Genomic DNA, 16,955 nt, shown 5'->3' on the forward strand with positions numbered 1-16,955 from the left:
TTAAGCTTTATTTATGCAGGTAGTCCCATTGAGACTCAGTGTCTCATTTACAAGACATTAAAATTGAACAATAAAATGAGTTCTGCTTAACATTCTCACAGCAGTAGAAGAACATGAAACTGCTTAAAGGCAACTTCTTTAAAATACTAGAGGAGTTACAGTTTAAATGTACCCCTGCTGTGACACCAGCAATAATTCACGTCATGCAATAGACACATTAATAAAGAAATAAACATAATGCGTGTTCTGCAAAATGAGTCTTTATGATAAATCACATGCTAAAGAAAACGATCCTCACTGTGTAACAGGAAGTGTTGAGGTGGTTGAGAAGCAGAAACCATGGCAACAAAGGACAACCCTTCACTTTGCAGAGCTCAGCTAGCGCTCTTCCTGTTTCTCCAAGCACAGAGGAGCAGGTACAACTCCTGCTGGATTAGTGTGTGGATCCACGAAGGTTTATGCTTCATAACTGATCGTGATCAAAGACACTTGACTTCAGTAGGATTGTGATTTATCCTTAAGGCTTTAAATGCCTGCAAAATACTCAGTACGATTTCCAGGCTCCTGCACAGTGCCATGTTGCATGTGATAAACCTGTGTTTTTGCACATGATAAATATATATTTATGCCCAAAATGCTGACTTATTTGATTGTGTAAATTCTTCATGTAACTCTGTTACACAAGGGTGATGTAAAATGTAAATTAAAAAGGAATCTGGTCAAATAAAATTTAATTTTTTTTATACCAAGCGCATACATCTATATAAAGCAAATACATTTTTAATTTTATATTTTTGTTGCATTTTACTCAAAACTATTGTTTCATGTTTACGAGGGACAAGGATAATGAATTTTTTAGGTTTTATTGAAATCGTGCAGTCATGTTTCCTGCACTGATTTTCTGCCCTGAAAAGCAGTAAGTCGTTCGTGTCTCCACTTCTAACGTGACGTCTAAAAAAGAGAGTGTCCACAATAAACAACAGGCAGAGTCGACTTGTTTTGATCAGATTGTCTTTATTCAGTGAAACTCCACAGAAACCACCCAAACACATCTTCAGCCAATCAGATAAAGTGCAGGATGCAGAGTATTTATCTGTGAAAGTGCTCCACAGCTGCTGGAGTCTCACTGGTTCTGCACTTTGTCTTAGTTTCAGTTAAAACAGGTGAGCCGTGACACCACTTAATTCTTTATTTGTATATTTTTATCCTTTTATTCAGGTTTTTATGCTTTTTTTTTATGTTTTGGGGAAACTTAATTATTTAGTGTTGAAGCCAAGTTGCTTAACCTTTTTTATTTTTTTTATATATTTTTCCAGGCACTGCATCTGCATATTTTTTGTCTTTTTTGTTACGTTTAAGCTACACTACTTAAAATTAAATATTAAATAAATAAATCCTTGACTACATAATCGTTTGTTGCTGGTTTTCTTGAGTTGATCTTGAGTATTTCAAGTTTCCTGATGATAAATCGTCATATTTTTTGCAGTTTTTGTCAGTTTTTTTTCTCTCGCTGTAGCAGACACACACTCCTGCCATCACTCTCTCACACTCACACACACATTCACACTTGTTTTGACAGCCACGCGCTGGCTTAGAAACATCTTGGTGCACAACCTGCGGATTCACAGCGACGTTTGATCAAACCACCCCAGACACAGATAACCTTTTTTCCATCTATCCGTCCTTCATCATCCACCTGTCGCCTCTCTTCCTCCACCGGCTCCACCTTCCCATCCATCCGTTACCTTTTCTGTTTCCAATCCACCTTAAACCTCCTTTGGACCATGCAGTCTCCTATTTATTCTTTTTAAAACAGCTCGGGTGCTGTGGTTGTTTGCATCATCAGTAAGGCTCAGATTCTAACTTCATAAAAATGGAGGACACACGCACGTGGACAGAAATGTGTCTTTGAAGACGTTAAATTGGACAAATACAAGACTGGAACTTTGAACCTGAGTTTCAAATCAATCAGCTTACAATTTTTAAAACAATAAAATAGATTATAGCGTCTGAGCCCGTGATCTTATCTTTTGTTGTGTTTTGTTTGTATTTCACTACTTTTTGGATAAATAAAGTATTTCATCTTCTTATTCTTACATACATGCCCTGTCACTTGTACTGGATATTGCATGTTTTCATGTTAGCTGCCTATAATTGCAAGTTTAAATGTTTAAATCTTCAGTCAGATTGTCGATTTGAACGAAGTGAAACACTCTGGAGCCCATTTCTTACTGAACGTCCATCACAGGAAACGCTGACGTCGGTGCAGAGACACTTTTAGTTCACCTTAATCAGATCAGATATAAGTTGACATGCAGATGAATGGTGATGGCTCAAACTGTGGGAGCACCAGTGTGTGAACATGGGGAAGATGTGCGACTGTCGATCAGACGTCATTATATAAAAAACAAAAAAACAAAGACACGTGTATTTAACTCCTCGACGGTCTGTGGCCTCTGTCGTACCTGAAAGCAATGTCACCATAGCTGTTTTAATAATGTTTGCTGAGTATGCTCACTTCTGTTAATATGAACTTAATATGCATGATAAGTGTGACTTTACCATGTCTACATTCACATTTGAGTGTTTGAGTAAATGTTTTCTCAGATGTTTACATTTATTTTGTCATTTACTCAGCACTTGCGGCAGTTTAAAGGTATTTTTTGTAATTACCCTTTAATTAAACCTGTCACCAGCAGGGGGCAGCACTCTACTGATGTTTGTTGAGATTTTAATTGAGATGTTTTACTTTTGATCTTTCTTTTGATCTACCCCTATTTCCTCGACAGGCTTTGCCTTTTTCCTGACAGCCACAGTAAATACCTTTAAATTTATTAAATTAGTGGCTGGTTAAGCTACGCTGACTTGCTGCAGCACATCGTGTTATTACACAAAAATCTGGCCCGGCCCTAGTTTGCCTCTTACACACAGAACACAGATGCTTTGGACATAAAGTCATAGCAGCTTTTCAGAACTTTAGATCGTTTTTCAAAAAGGTTTGGAACTTTTTTAAAATGTAGAAATTTACAACATGTACCTTTAAGTTTATCTGTTTTGTTCTTAAATTGTGACGTTTACTAAACTTTTCAGAAAAGACATCAGACATGATCCAGATGTTGTCCTGAGGTTGACCCCCTCTGCTCTCCTCTGGTCTCTCTCCTCCTCGGTGTTCCTATGCGGTGGTGCTCTGTGATGAAGACATGCTGCTCTCTCTACTTCGGTTCTTGGCGACCTGCTGCTGGTCTTCGTTGCCCGGGGTGTTGCGGTGCTGCCGGCGCGGTGTTTGGCGATGCGGGAGCGTCAGGGTGCAACAGGAGACTCCAACCGTGGGCTCGGGAAGATCCTCGGCCATAGACCAGCTGTCTGTGGCCGGGTCGTATTTCTGCACGGCAGCCTTGTAGCGTTTCTCCGCTTCATTCCAGCCGCCCAGCAGGTACAGCTTTTCTGCCAGCGAGGACAGACCTGCAGTGCTCACACCAAGAGGCAGCGGGGCGGCCCGGCTCCATGATCCACTCTCAGGAGAGTAGACCTCCATTGACAGCACATCCACCCGCTCTCCACCGGGCCCCAGCTGGCTTCCTCCCACCACGTACACCTTCCCTCCAACGGTGGCGGAGCAGTGCCAGCCGCGGGGCGTCTCCATGGGAGGCTTCTCGGACCAGGTGTCGGTCTCCACGTTGTAGCACGCCACAGAGCGGGAGTAGGCGCAGTTGATGTAGCCACCGGTCACCAGGATGTCTCCGGAGGGCAGAGTGGCGCTGGCGTGGCAGCAGCGGGGCATCTCCATGGGGGCACGCATCTGCCAGGTGTTGGAGGAGGGCAGGTAGCTCTCGCTGGTGGCCAGGAGACCTTCCACGTTGCGCCCGCCAATGGCGAACAGTCGACCGCCGCTGGCAGCCAGGGAGAAGTGTGTGCGGCGCTGACGCATGCTGGCCAGGTGGAGCCAGGTGTTGAAGCGAGGGTCATATCTGATGTAGGGAAATGGATGAGGAGAGAGTCAGTTAAAGGCTCGTTCAGGGAAAAGTGGGGCTCTAATATATCTGATTAGGTAAAACCAAAGTAGCAGGGACGGGTTACTGATCTCAAGGTCCTGTTGATGTATTGGTTATAAATGTTTTTCCAGATGTTCTGCAGTAATATTCTTTTTATTGCTTTAATATTTTCTGAGACGTGATCTTCTATCAAAGTCACCATGATATAATCAAAGAGCAGCATTAACCCCCTTGTGAGCTTCACTACAGTCAGATATCTGAGAGCGTCCTGCTGGTTGTTCCTGCTCCCACCTGCTGAGGGTGCTGACGGCGTGTTTCGCCTGGTTTCGGGCGTCGTTCTGGTCCTCTCCTCCCGCCACATACAGAAAACCATCCATCACAGCCACGCACTGGTTGAAGCTCTTTGCTGGCAGCTGGGTGAGGTGACGCCAGGTGGCTCCTCCGTCACGAGGGTCCCTCCACAGCACCTAAATGCCAAGGTCAAAGGTCAGTTTGGCATTTTATTAGTTTTAACTGAATATAAAGAGTACAAAACTAGCAAATAAGTCCATCTCAGCCCCAGGATCAAACTACATGTCCTCTCACTCATATTTCCCCATTGAGGGACAATAAAGGATATTTCTGTTCTATTTCTATTCAGTATAGTCACACATTTTTAGCACCGACCTCTCGGCTCAGAGCTCTCTCGGTGAGAGACGGACGCCCTCCGACGATGAGCAGAGTCTGATGCCCGGCGCGGACCCGCGTGCGTCGGGACTGCAGGGTGTTTTGCTGGTAGGGCAGGAGGTGGTAGTTCATGGCGTCCACCAGCAGGCGGTGACACTGGGGGTCCTGCATCATGCGCGGCACAGGCTGGATCTGGCTCACCAGCTCGCTGGCCGGGATGGTCTCAAAGCGAACTTGCGACAGAAGCTCTCCGGCGTGAACCTGACGGGAGGCGTCAAAGTCGAGCCACTTCATGGCGAGCTGGAGGAGGAGATGACATCACTGGATATGAGAGATTTAAAGATTTAGCATAAACTCTCTCATTTTCCAGTCCTGCGGCGGCCATAGTTTTTCAGGAAACCCACATCTCCTGATTTCTGTTTGTCATGAAAAAGTTTTAAAATGTCTTGTTTTGGCACTTATGATTTAGGTTTAATTAATATGATTTGTGATAATAACTCACCGTTTGGATTCAGTATGTGTAATTTGTTGTGCTACTAAACCAGTCCGGAGATGGTACCAGTTTAATGTATCTACTGAGATATTCACAGACTCACATATGGTCCAGTTTATAAATAAAATCACTTCTTCTCAGCTGTTTGTCTATTTAAGTTTGTAATGCGGCTGAATATTAATAAACAGGCAAGGAGTTATACTTGGGGCCTTATGCTCACAGCCGACCTGCAGCTGACTGGTTTGGATTGATGGGTCTGTGCTGGGTTCTCAACAGCTGGTCTGGGGCCTGTTTTTAGTCCTGGATGAAAATAGAAGGAAGTCCCAGAGGGTCAGCATGTTAACACTGCAAGTGTCAGGAGTCGCCTCCTAGAAGAGCCGGCACTACTTCTCACCTGAGAAGTTGATATTATGTTCCCCCAAATTCACAGTAAGAAGCATTTTAGTAGAATTTGGATTAAAATAAATTTAAGATTAAACCGCAGCTGTGATTAATTCAGCCGGAGGTGCTGGAACAATGTTATATTAACAAATAAACACGATGTTTGACCTCTGACCTTGAAGGCGGTGACCTCTGAAGGCAGCAGCAGTGAGTCGTCCTGCAGGAAGGCCGAGATCTGCTCCAGGGTCAGCTGGTTGAAGAGCGGTGTCTCTGCAAACTGCACAAAGTTCTCCAGCACAAAGCGGCGGGCGGCGTCGCACACAGGCAGGAGGGCGTAGGCGGCGGCGATGTTCCAGATGTAGACACAGGTCTGCACGTTGAGCTCGGCCAGCAGGAAGTCCACGCACATCTTGAGGAGCTGCGGGATCTGCAGGGTGGCGGCGGCGGACACGGTGCAGCTGATGGTGTACAGGGACATGTGGACGCGACCCAGGTAGGCGAAGGTGATGACATTGGCCAGACCTGCAGATGGGGAGTCACCACATAAACTGAAGAACTTAAGAAAGTTGTTTAGATAAGGAGTGTCATGCATCGGTAGGAGCAATGGATAACTGTTTTATTTAACTGTTTTATTTTAACATTTTATTGCCATTTATACTTGAAAAAACTGATTTTTTTCTGCTTCATAGGATGTAAATCCAATCCAATTTTATTTATAAAGCACTTTAAAATACCCAGCACAGGAACAAAGTGCTGTACAGAAAATAAGTTAAAACAATAGAATAACAGAAAACAGAAAAATAACTAAATAAAACACATAAAACATAAAATTAAAACATAAAATTAAAACAGCCCTATGTTAAAACAAAAACAAGATAAAACAGCATCGAATCACCTAAAAACAACTAAAATAAAAAACCAACATCTCACGTGGTGTCAAAGGCCAGGGTAAAGAGGTGGGTTTTCAAGAGTGACTTAAAAACAGGTAAAGAACTGGCCTGTCTAATCTCTAAAGGAAGCTTGTTCCACAGTTTGGGAGCTGCTACAGCAAAAGCACGATCTCCTCTAAGTTTACGCCCAGTCCTGGGTATCTTCAGGAGCAGCTGATCAGCTGACCTGAGAGAGCGGGTGGGTGTATGAGGCTGTAGCAGCTCAGAGAGATAAGATGGAGCTAGGCCATGGAGAGCTTTAAAAGTAAATAAAAGAATTTTAAAATGAATCCTAAAAGAAATGGGCAGCCAGTGAAGTGAAGCTAAAACAGGGGAAATGTGCTCAAACTTTCGAGTGCCTGTTAAAAGACGAGCTGCGGCATTTTGCACCCTCTGTAGATGACTAATATATAATGCACTGACCCCAATATAAAGTGCATTACAGTAATCCAGCCGAGTGCTAACAAAGGCGTGGATCACTGTCTCAAAGTGCTGCCGTGAAAGAATTGGCTTTATTTTTGCCAGCTGCCTGAGGTGAAAGAAGCTAGATTTTACCACTGCCTTAATTTGATTATCAAACTTCAGATCACAGTCCACTTTGACCCCCAGGTTTGTGACAGTTGGCTCAACATACTGTGCCAGGGAATCTACATACACATTGGGGGTCTCAGTGGAGCTACCAAAAACCATCACCTCTGTCTTTTTATCATTGAATTTTAAAAAGTTAACAGACATCCAAGCCTTAATGTCATCGAGACACTGAAGTAATGGCTGTGTAAGGTATCTGCCTAAATAGTCTGCAGCACGACATGATTCAACAAAAACATCTAAAAGACAGAAAACTATTAACACGCACTCTCTTTTTTTAAGATGTTATTGCTGTAGCATCGGTATAAGAGATGCTGTGATTGGCCATTGTAACAAACTTGGAGGAAGAAGCTGTACATTTGGCCTGGTAACCGTCATGAGGTGCATGAAGTCTGTGGCCAAAGGAGTTTGACTTATGTTGTAAGCTTTATTTGAAGGTTACATGTAAGAATCTAAGCTTTGTCTTAACATGAATTGAACCTACCAAGAGGCGAAAGGGAGGGGAGCTCGAGGCGCTTCATGCTGGGGTCTTTGGCCAGAATCTCCCTGAAGTACTGACTGACTGAGGAGATCACCAGTTTGTGGACATCAAAGGCTTTTGTCTTACAAGCCAACTCCAGATCAGTCAGGAACCTGGGAGGAACAAAGAAGAAGAAAGCTCTAATAAAACTCTAAACTGGTCATTTTCCCAGGTTGTATCGTTCCATAACTGAATTACTGATGTGTTTAATTGAAAGATTCATTAAATGTGTGGGTTTTGCAATGCACTCAATCATAGCTGTAGCCTAAGAAGGTTATATTGTATCATGCTGTTTTGGCGCGTACTGTAAAGTGCCAATAAAAGTTTTTCAGTTCCTTGAAATTTTATTGATGAAATTCTGCCTGAATCTTGAAATTACCCTTGTGTGCCTCAGCAGCCTGTAAACTTAAATTATTGCACAAAAACATATATTACTCTATCACTAACTGAAAGTGTTTTACAGTGTGATGCAGCAGTCAGCATCAAACTAACTTCTCCTGGCGCATCTTGCTGAGCTCCTCCAGCAGGGCGTTGCCGTGCAGGGGTCGCGTGAGCTCGCTGCCCAGGCCGAGGCCTCTCTCTCCGGGCTTGATGACGGGCGGCGGCAGGGGTAGGTTGAGGCTGTTCAGCTGAGCGATGTCCAGAGCTGCCATCTGCTCAATCTTCTTCACCCCGCTCTCCATCACCACAACACCGTCGCCACGGTTCTCCACTTTCAAGGTGGCTGAAACAGCCTCCATGGCGACCTGAGAGATGGTTTCCACGGCAGCCTTCTTCGGACGGGAGGCCTTCTTCTTGGGAGGCATCGTTGGACTGTGGGCGATGTGTTTTTTTTCTTTGTTTTAGTCGATCTTTACTTTAATGACTGAGTTTATTAAATTCACCCACTGAGTAACTTACTTTTACAATAAAATGTACAAACGAGTTGGTTTGATCTTCTTTAGGGGAAAATAAGTGTTCAGTGAAGCAGCCTTGGATCAGTGTTGATAGCTGGGTAGGTTGGTGGTTTCACTCTAACACAGCACACAGCACCTGGAAGAAAACAGAAGCAGAAATTTGGAGTTCACCAACTTGTCCAAGTACTTTGATGTTCAGCCTGGGGGAGCTGATGACCGACCCAACAACCGTCCAGTTGGTCAATGACCAACTTTGCCTCCTGGGCCACAGCTGACCACAGGTTTACAGGAGCTGCTCTTCCCAGGTGCTCTCAAATTCAAGTGCTGACCAGGCCTCAATTTGCTTAGCAAGGAAAACAGCCCTCAGGTCCCTCCCTCACTACCTCGGCAAACACTTTGCCGATCAGCTTTTGGATTATGGTCATTATCAGAGTCAGAATGGATGATCACCTGGGATACACTCATTCACTAACAACCAATCAAATCCACCCCTCAGTCTTCACATCTAGTTTTAAAATGGTGACTCAGCTTGAAGCTTCATGATGTGATTTCCCTCTCTGGTGTAAACAGTCCTGTTACATCATCCCAGTTTCCTTTATAGTTATTGTTATCTGGTATTTCCAGTATTTTATTCTCATACATTTTTTTCATTATTGCTGAAATTTTGTTTAACATCGCAGTTTTTATATTTTGTACATATTGACGAAGCACTTTGGATCCACTTCTTACATTTTCTGTTTACAGTATCACAAAATCCACGAGCTTTTCAAAAGTCTCTGTATTATGGTGACTTCAGAATCACTCCCCGCCTACTGACAGATGACCAGTACTCTGACACAACACAACAAACACCGACTGATCATCAGAACCTTTTCCAAATCCCGCAGAGGCTCGCCCGAGGACAAACTCCACGTCTGTAGCTGTGAATGACAGCTGCATGTGTCCTGAGGCTCGGCTCGGGGCGGTGTTTGCGGTTTATAGTGGCCCACTGTTGCACATCACACGCTCCGTATTTCACTCACAAAGCGACCGGGGAATCTTAGTCACGCTCGCAATGAGTCGAGCTCTACAAACTGCCAGAGCAGTGAGGTGACCGAGAGGAGGCGATACATGGATGTTAGAGGGTGTCTGAAATAAACAAAGAGTAGAAATGTTGCATAGGGGACGTCCTGCATATGCTGAAAGCATATAGGTTCAGTTGTGCATGAAGGATGGAGGGTGTCGTCTTGTCTTTTCAGCTGAAAACAGTAACATCTTGTATATTATATGCATAAATGTATTTGTGCAACTGGTCTGGGATATTGTTTACAAACAATTTTCACTGAAAGCTTTCGGATTCTACTTATTCTGGTTTGGTTGGTTATATATCTTAAATCAGGGATGACAAACTCATTTTACATCGTGGGCCGGACTCTCCCCTTTCTGTCAGTGTAAAGAAGTTTGACTGCACATTTAATCTCTGAGAATAATATAAGAATAAGAAGTGCAATATCAACAGCACATCTCAGTTTTTCTGCACGATAAAGAAAAGCTGCTCTGGTAAAACAAAAAATGTATCTGCACGGAGCTTTGGGCCAAAATTGTAAGAAATAAATGTGAAATGAGAACTGATTATTTCTACTGTAGATAGTAAAAAAAAACAACCAAAACCCAGGAACTTTTACATCATTTAATCATTTATCTATTACTTAATAACGTTGGTGTAGTATGAACATCCATTGGGAGAAAAAGCTATAAAAGAAAATATTAGCAATCTTTACTGCAAAGAATCTGTCTGTTTGTGTCTTTTGTCTTTGTGTGGCACTGTTTGGTTCACACTGACAAACACATCCTTCTCTGACGATGCAGGACAAACAACAAATTTCAAATCTTTTGATAAAAACTCCTCATCTGAAACTCGGCGTGTCTGCTTTGTGCTTTATATGCAGCTATTTTCTACATCAGCTGCTGCACTCGTGCGCGATGCAGTGAATGAGCGAAGGTCACGATGACACGGTTATAAATGTTAGTGACACAAACGCAGAGGCCTCCCTGCTCTGTTTGCAGAGTTTTAAAGTGTTGTGGACATGCAGCGATAAACAGAGACGGTGATCTTTGTTCTTGGCTCACAGTTTGTTGATAACGAGCTCTGCCAGTTATAAAACCACACAGCCTTGGAAATAGCAGCTTTGCCCTTGTTGTCATTCCAGAACATGTTCAGTAAGTCCGCATTTCCTTTGTTTAGTGAAGAACTGGGCACAAGTGTAGATTTCAGGAGGGATAAACCATTAAAGCATTAAGAAGCAGAATTTGTCATTTTTGGTGTAACTGTTGCTCTCTTAGCAAAATAATCTGCAAAACTTATGAACGTGTGCTTGCACAACGACTGGACGTAGTAAGGTTTAATATGTTAAAATATATGAGCTTATTTCTAACATGTTATTAATGTGATTTAAGCTTTTTTAGATGGTGTAAATTAATGATGTTGTCTCTCTGCCTCCGTTATGTTTCTCATGCTTCCTTTGCTGCAGAATGTGGCTGATCTAAATCGTTAACAACATCCTCTGATGCGACCACCAGTGTTACTGTATCTGTAATCTGATGCTGTCAAACCTCTCAGCTCATCAAAAAGACGGCTCGGTTAACTTCTAGCCTCATGGAAAAAGTATTCCTACACCCACAACTCAAACATAACTGCAGTGAAACCACCGAGACCACAGACGTGATTCACCGCTCTTTCCACCCTCCTCCCTTAAATAGCGCCTTTGGGCTCCACATAAGGACGGGCAATGGTGGGAGATGGGATAGTACAGGACGGAGCAGCAGCTGTTGTTGGTGTCATATGAAGAGGAGGAGCTCAGAGTTACAAATGGTCACTTGGAGTGTTGCAATCCCTCCTGAAACAGTTGAAACAGTAGCGTTTAGCCGACTGCTAAGCTGCTGTATAACCTCATACATCAGAAGAAGAAGAGTGAAATCACTCCACAGACTTTCGGATCTGTGAGTCTATACAGGGTTTCTGTGACTGTGACCTTGGCCGCTCCCCTTCAGTTTGATGGTAACAGCAACGCAGAGCCATTAAAACATGAAGCATCAGCAGAGATATGAAGACAAAACCAAACGTAAATGTAGAAAATTGAAAATTTACAGCCTGATCTTAAAAGATATGCAAACTTTTACTTATAGAAATTTCAAATAAAGTAAGAATTTCTTTTTCAGTCCCATAAAAATCGCATAAACATGGCACAGAGGCCCCAAGGGGTGCACGATGAAGTGAGATTAGTGGCTCAGCGGGCTATTTCAAGCTTAAAGTCAGAGTTTTCAGTGTCTTTGTGCCTGGCTAAATCACAGCAGTAACATATGCTGAACACAGAACCTGGTCAAGAGCAGGTTATGTTCACAGTTTAAAATTGTCTGACAGACCCAGGTATTCACTAATTCTTTTATTTAAAGCATGATGTAAGTGCAATACAGATTCTTCAAGCTGGTAATCGGAATATTGATTAAACCCAAACTGAGTGCGAGTCTCTGTCACACTGCTGCAGCTGCCAGAGCACAGAACACACACCAGGAATACCTACTTCTGTATCTGCTGGCAAACTAAAGCGATTTCCACGTCTCCTTATCAGAGCTCTAAGTCTCAGATATAAACAGCAGCACTGAGGGTGCACTCTGCCATAACATAAATAAACAATAAAATGTTTATTTTACCGCTCAGTGCGATAAATCACCAGATTTAACCATTTTCTGTGACTTAATCTCTTTTTGCAACGACTATGCATTTTAATGATTTTTATCACCATTTTATTATTATGATCATGTGATAATGGAAGCCTAACAGGGAGAGCTGATAAGCACCGTCATACCTGTTAACTCCAGCTGGGATTTCAGGTTTTGTCAGTTAACACAAGGAAAGTCTGTCTTATAGCATACCATGGTTCATTAATTCTAATTAGCAAAGGTGACAATGCAACAGCTGGTTACTGGTCCCAACAGCTGTCAGTGAAGGTGGCCACGCCCCTCAGAGAGAAACTATCCACAGAAAACTGTAAGCAGGTTTATTCCTGCTGTGAAGCTGGATGTTTTAACCTGGAGGTTTATGGGGACTCAGTTTAGGAGCAAGCCTCAAGTGGCCGTAAGAGGAACTGCAGTTTTTTTTTTATCACATTCAGGCTAATCAACGCCTGCTATTTAGCTAAATCTGATTAAGCACCTTTTTCTTGGTTTACACAATTTTATGCTCATGGTTGAACACCGGACAGTTTTTGTTCTTCCTCATAAGACAAAGCCTACATCCTAAATCCTAAAGGGAAAAAACGTCCACCGGTATTTTAACCTAACTAGTTTAGAAGAGTAGCTTCAGTCTCTGCAGGCTACTGAATTTCATTCCCTTTCAAAAGTTAAACACAGTGTAGTTATTTATACATTTGTCTACCATATGAAAGATTCCCACTTCAGTCCATGGAGGATACACAAATCCCTTTGAGGTTGAATCAGGAAGGGAAAATCAGCCAAATCCTCTGTGGTGACTCCATTGAAAGAGGAAGCAGCTGAAAGTAGCCTAGCTTAAATGTTGAAGCATTACTTAAATGCATGTTTTACAAGTGTAATTTACTAAATGTGGCCTGTCACAAATATTAATAAGCCCATTCTCTTTCATATAAATGCATCTGGAATTAAAAAAAAGCCACTAGCTGACGCTGTGCTCTCGTAGTTTAAACATAAATAAATCCATCTATCATTTCCTTTAACATGTAACATCTTTAAAATCAAGATTTCAGACAAACTTGCTAACGAAGTGATTCAGTGCTGTGAAAATAATCTTTGCTCTGTGTGGGTCAGCTGTCACAAATATCTGGGACCAAGGTTAGAGGTGTGAGCAGCTGCTCCGTCATCCACCGTACTGGGAACCAGACCTCCACCCCCAGCTCCAACCACCAACAACAACAAATATACCTCTTTCAAAACAACAAGATTGAGCATTAATCAGTTTGAGTTCAGGTGTTATCACAAAAACTGTGAGAAGATCCTGCCTCCTGTGGTTAAATAAAAGCTCTGGACTAAAGCGGATCAGCCCATATGTGTAATAGATTACTCTGAAAGTTATTAATGTAAACATGCAGCCGAACACAAATAGAGTTCAGTTTGAATCGCTGCCAGTGATCACATGATCCATCTGTGGGCTGATTATTTTCTTATTTACAAACATAAACATTTTTAACATTGTTGCCCATTTCAGCTTCAGCTCTGCTTTTCTTTGAATTTGATTATTGAAGTTATGGAGCTGTAATGAGCCTCACAGTTTCTTCTCTGCAGTCTAATAGATGTTTGTTTGTGTCTGGTGGAAAAGAAAAATACATCTTAAATGATGTTGAAAACACTTTTTAACTGTATTAATTTGCTGTTGCCACACGTGCTTTTTCACCTGAAGAAATAGGAACTATTTTACTGTGAAATACAAGGAGGAGGCTGGTAATCTAAGCACTGGAGGTCCAGCTTCAGCTCTGAAATTTTATTTTTAAACCTTGAGCTCTGTGCTCCTGTGAAGCTGCTCTGAGTGTGTCGCACTTCTCAAAGAAGCACAAATTTTGTCCAATAATTGTCACTCTGCAGAAAACGAGCAGCGTCTTTTCAGTTAAACGTGTAAGAGCTGCACAACACAAGCGCAGTCTACAGATTCTGATTTTCCGAGTGTGTTTATTGTTCCTTTTTGTTGTTTTTAAACTTGATTAGAGATGTGTTTTCAATCAGCAGTGATTCAGGAGTGAAAAACTACTTATGAGAGGAAAAAAAACTCTAATGTGCCAATTTAAAAAAAACAACAACTATGTATTAAGTGTGAATTTATCTGCTGCCCTTTGTGACTGGATCACAGTGTGGGAGGTTTAGGAGACGGAGAGCACCTGTCGATGAGGAGGAGCAGCAGCACTCCTCACATCCACAGTGAACACACACAATTATTCTCTCTGGCATAAAGAGCAGCTTAAGTCAGCAAACTTTCATTTATTAAAGTATAATTTTGAATTAATAACTTATATAATTCATATATAAATGCTCTGATTATTTGCTGTTTGATGCTCAGCAGGAAGTGACTGATTTTAGAGCAATTTCACCGATCAGCTGCTTGCTATAGTCTGAAACATCGGCGTTATTTACAGAGTTAAAACTGGTCGTTGATATTGTTTCCACGGACAGAAATAGAAAGCCATCTGATTCATACCTGAATTGTTTGGGAACAACCGTCACACACAGTCTTCTCCATAGTGTGCGTGGAGAGGATATCCCTAATCTGGATTACACATAAACAACACCTTTATACAGACATCTACAGTGTCTGTGTGTAAATTCTGCCTCATTTGTTGCCGGGTAAACCTATTTATCTGGTCTCTCACAGCCTTCAGCTCTCATGTGCGAATTATAAATATTGATGTGAGAATTTCACACGTTTGTTCTTCTTCTTACAAGCTAGAATCTTCTGTTTGTTTCACTTTGTTTGAAATCTTGATCACAAATTTGCCCGTGCTGGAAAATCCAATCAAACTTTTTAAACCAAGAGTCTCAAGAAAAGGCGATCAGCTCAATGTAGAAATGGTTGCATTTATAACATTCATCGTTAAATAAAGAAATTAGTCAATAGAGAAAAGATTCAAAGCTGCTGAGGTCTTACCTGAGCTACAGAGACAGGTGGGCTCATGCTGTTTTCATGCTTGGGCTCCACAACCAACTACAGGCTCACATACTGTGACAGTAATAATAACCCATAATAACTGTGTGCTATACTTTGTGATACTTATGTCACCTGTACCTGTGCAGCATAAATCCACACGACACAACAGCAGCTCCCGGCTTCTATCACCTTTCACATGTGGCTGCATTCCTCTGCTTATCTCATACGGGTATTTATAGAAGCTGACCAGCACTACAGGCGTGTGTGTGTGTGTGCTCTAACACCCCCTGCGGTACAGTAATATTCCAGCAGCAGCTTCTTCACATTGTTTCCACTCAACAGTTAAATATAAAGATTAGAATAAATTCTAGTTTTTATGATAATAGCATAATTTCATATTGAGATAATTTCATATGTGTTTTGTTTTTATTTCACTTTAATAAAATCTCCTCAACATGCTGTTAAGCATTGAAATTAAATGTATTTTACCTCTTTCTCTGGCCTCGCTCTTGCTCTTCTTCTCTTCCTTTTCGTCTTCTTTCACCGTCTTTCTTTGTTCTGGGTGGTTGTTCACTCACAGGTTCCTCTTAGCTCCGTCCCTCTGTCCTCTGTCCATCTGCAGCAGTGCTGTGTGTGTGTGTATGTGACTGTTTGTGTGTCAGTATCAGGGTCCCCAACAAAGCTGTAACGTATGATTCAACCCCCCCTCAGACCCTCCTCTTTCATTTCCCTTCTCCAGCATCCACCTCCATTTCCAAATACAGGCACCCCCTCATCACCCCTCCCCTCCTAGAATAGAATCCATAACAGGCCTGCTCTCTTCTCACCACCCTCCCTCCTTTGGGACCTCAGGGTGTCAGGTGTTAAACTTGGCTTCTCTCTTGTGTGTCTGTTTTCTTTGTTAGTTTGTTGCTCAGCTTTTTCACACCAGCAAACAGGGTTAGCATGGCTCAATAGTTATTTTATGATTACTGCAAACATTAAGTTGTCTAGTGTTTAGTGGATAGTAATAAATGTGCCTGGAATTTAAATGCAACAAAAACTGACAACTGGAGTCATGCACAGAATTGACATCATATAAAAATATCACCTGTGTTGTCTCACGTAAACATGCACTCAATAAATATCAGCAATTCAAATCCAAACAAACCAGACAGCTACAGGTTTGTGATTCCTGATGAGATGCTTGGATAATGCAGTGGTTCACATATCACATAGCAAGCAAATGACTCCTGGTTTGATCCCAAGAAAAGACACATATCCTCTTGGCGTATGTCAGGAGGGCAACTGGTGTAAAAAAAAAAAAAAAAATCTGCCAAATCAAACATGTGAAGCTAACTGCTGTGGTGACCCTTTGTGAATAAGGAGGTAGCTGAAAGTAGCTTTCCTTTGTATAAAAGAATAAATTAACTGTAAGTCAACCAACACTCTAGTTTTAGGAATGAATCTTATGACATAACTCTGAGGAAAACATCCAGCTCCAAGTTATCGCATAGTCAGTGATACCAATACATTTAACGTGGAAGACATTTGTGACTTTTTACACAAGCTCCTGGAGACGCTACAGTATATGCAAGTGCATTCAGAAATGTTGAAGCTGGTCCCCTGGAAACAATTGTTGATAGAGGAATTCAATGAATGGGTGTTCTTGTTTTAAAGTGACCCTTCCAGTCAGTCTGTGGTTGACAGCATCTCTGCTTTGTCTGTGCTTATGAACATTTTTTATGTTACTTTAGTGAAGCTTAATCTGTTTGGGGGTATGGTAGCCAAACTGAATAAGATGGGGTGAGTTTACGCCATAAGCTTAGTTTTTTATGTTCATTTTTTTTTTGTGGAAAACAAAC

General features: G+C 42.0%; 1 protein-coding gene across 2 annotated transcripts; it reads right to left on the reverse strand.

Annotated features, from left to right (window-relative positions):
- Positions 1-994: 994 nt before the first annotated feature.
- On the reverse strand, positions 995-15,798 carry klhl43 (kelch-like family member 43). 2 transcript variants are annotated; one of them, XM_080862258.1, is made up of 8 exons: positions 15,601-15,798; positions 8,470-8,601; positions 8,062-8,382; positions 7,534-7,682; positions 5,708-6,054; positions 4,659-4,958; positions 4,284-4,459; positions 995-3,968 (listed from the first exon to the last, which is right to left on the reverse strand). In XM_080862258.1, the coding sequence occupies exons 3-8, from the start codon at positions 8,373-8,375 to the stop codon at positions 3,173-3,175; spliced, it is 2,082 nt and encodes a 693-aa protein (XP_080718384.1). In that variant the 5' UTR covers positions 8,376-8,382; positions 8,470-8,601; positions 15,601-15,798; the 3' UTR covers positions 995-3,172. The 2 variants fall into 2 exon arrangements, with proteins under 2 accessions (XP_080718384.1, XP_080718385.1); XM_080862259.1 differs by having other exon boundaries at positions 8,062-8,601.
- Positions 15,799-16,955: the final 1,157 nt, after the last annotated feature.

This window comes from Rhamphochromis sp. 'chilingali' (genome assembly GCF_963969265.1).
Source record: "Rhamphochromis sp. 'chilingali' genome assembly, chromosome: 17".
NCBI classification, from domain to species: domain Eukaryota; kingdom Metazoa; phylum Chordata; class Actinopteri; order Cichliformes; family Cichlidae; genus Rhamphochromis; species Rhamphochromis sp. 'chilingali'.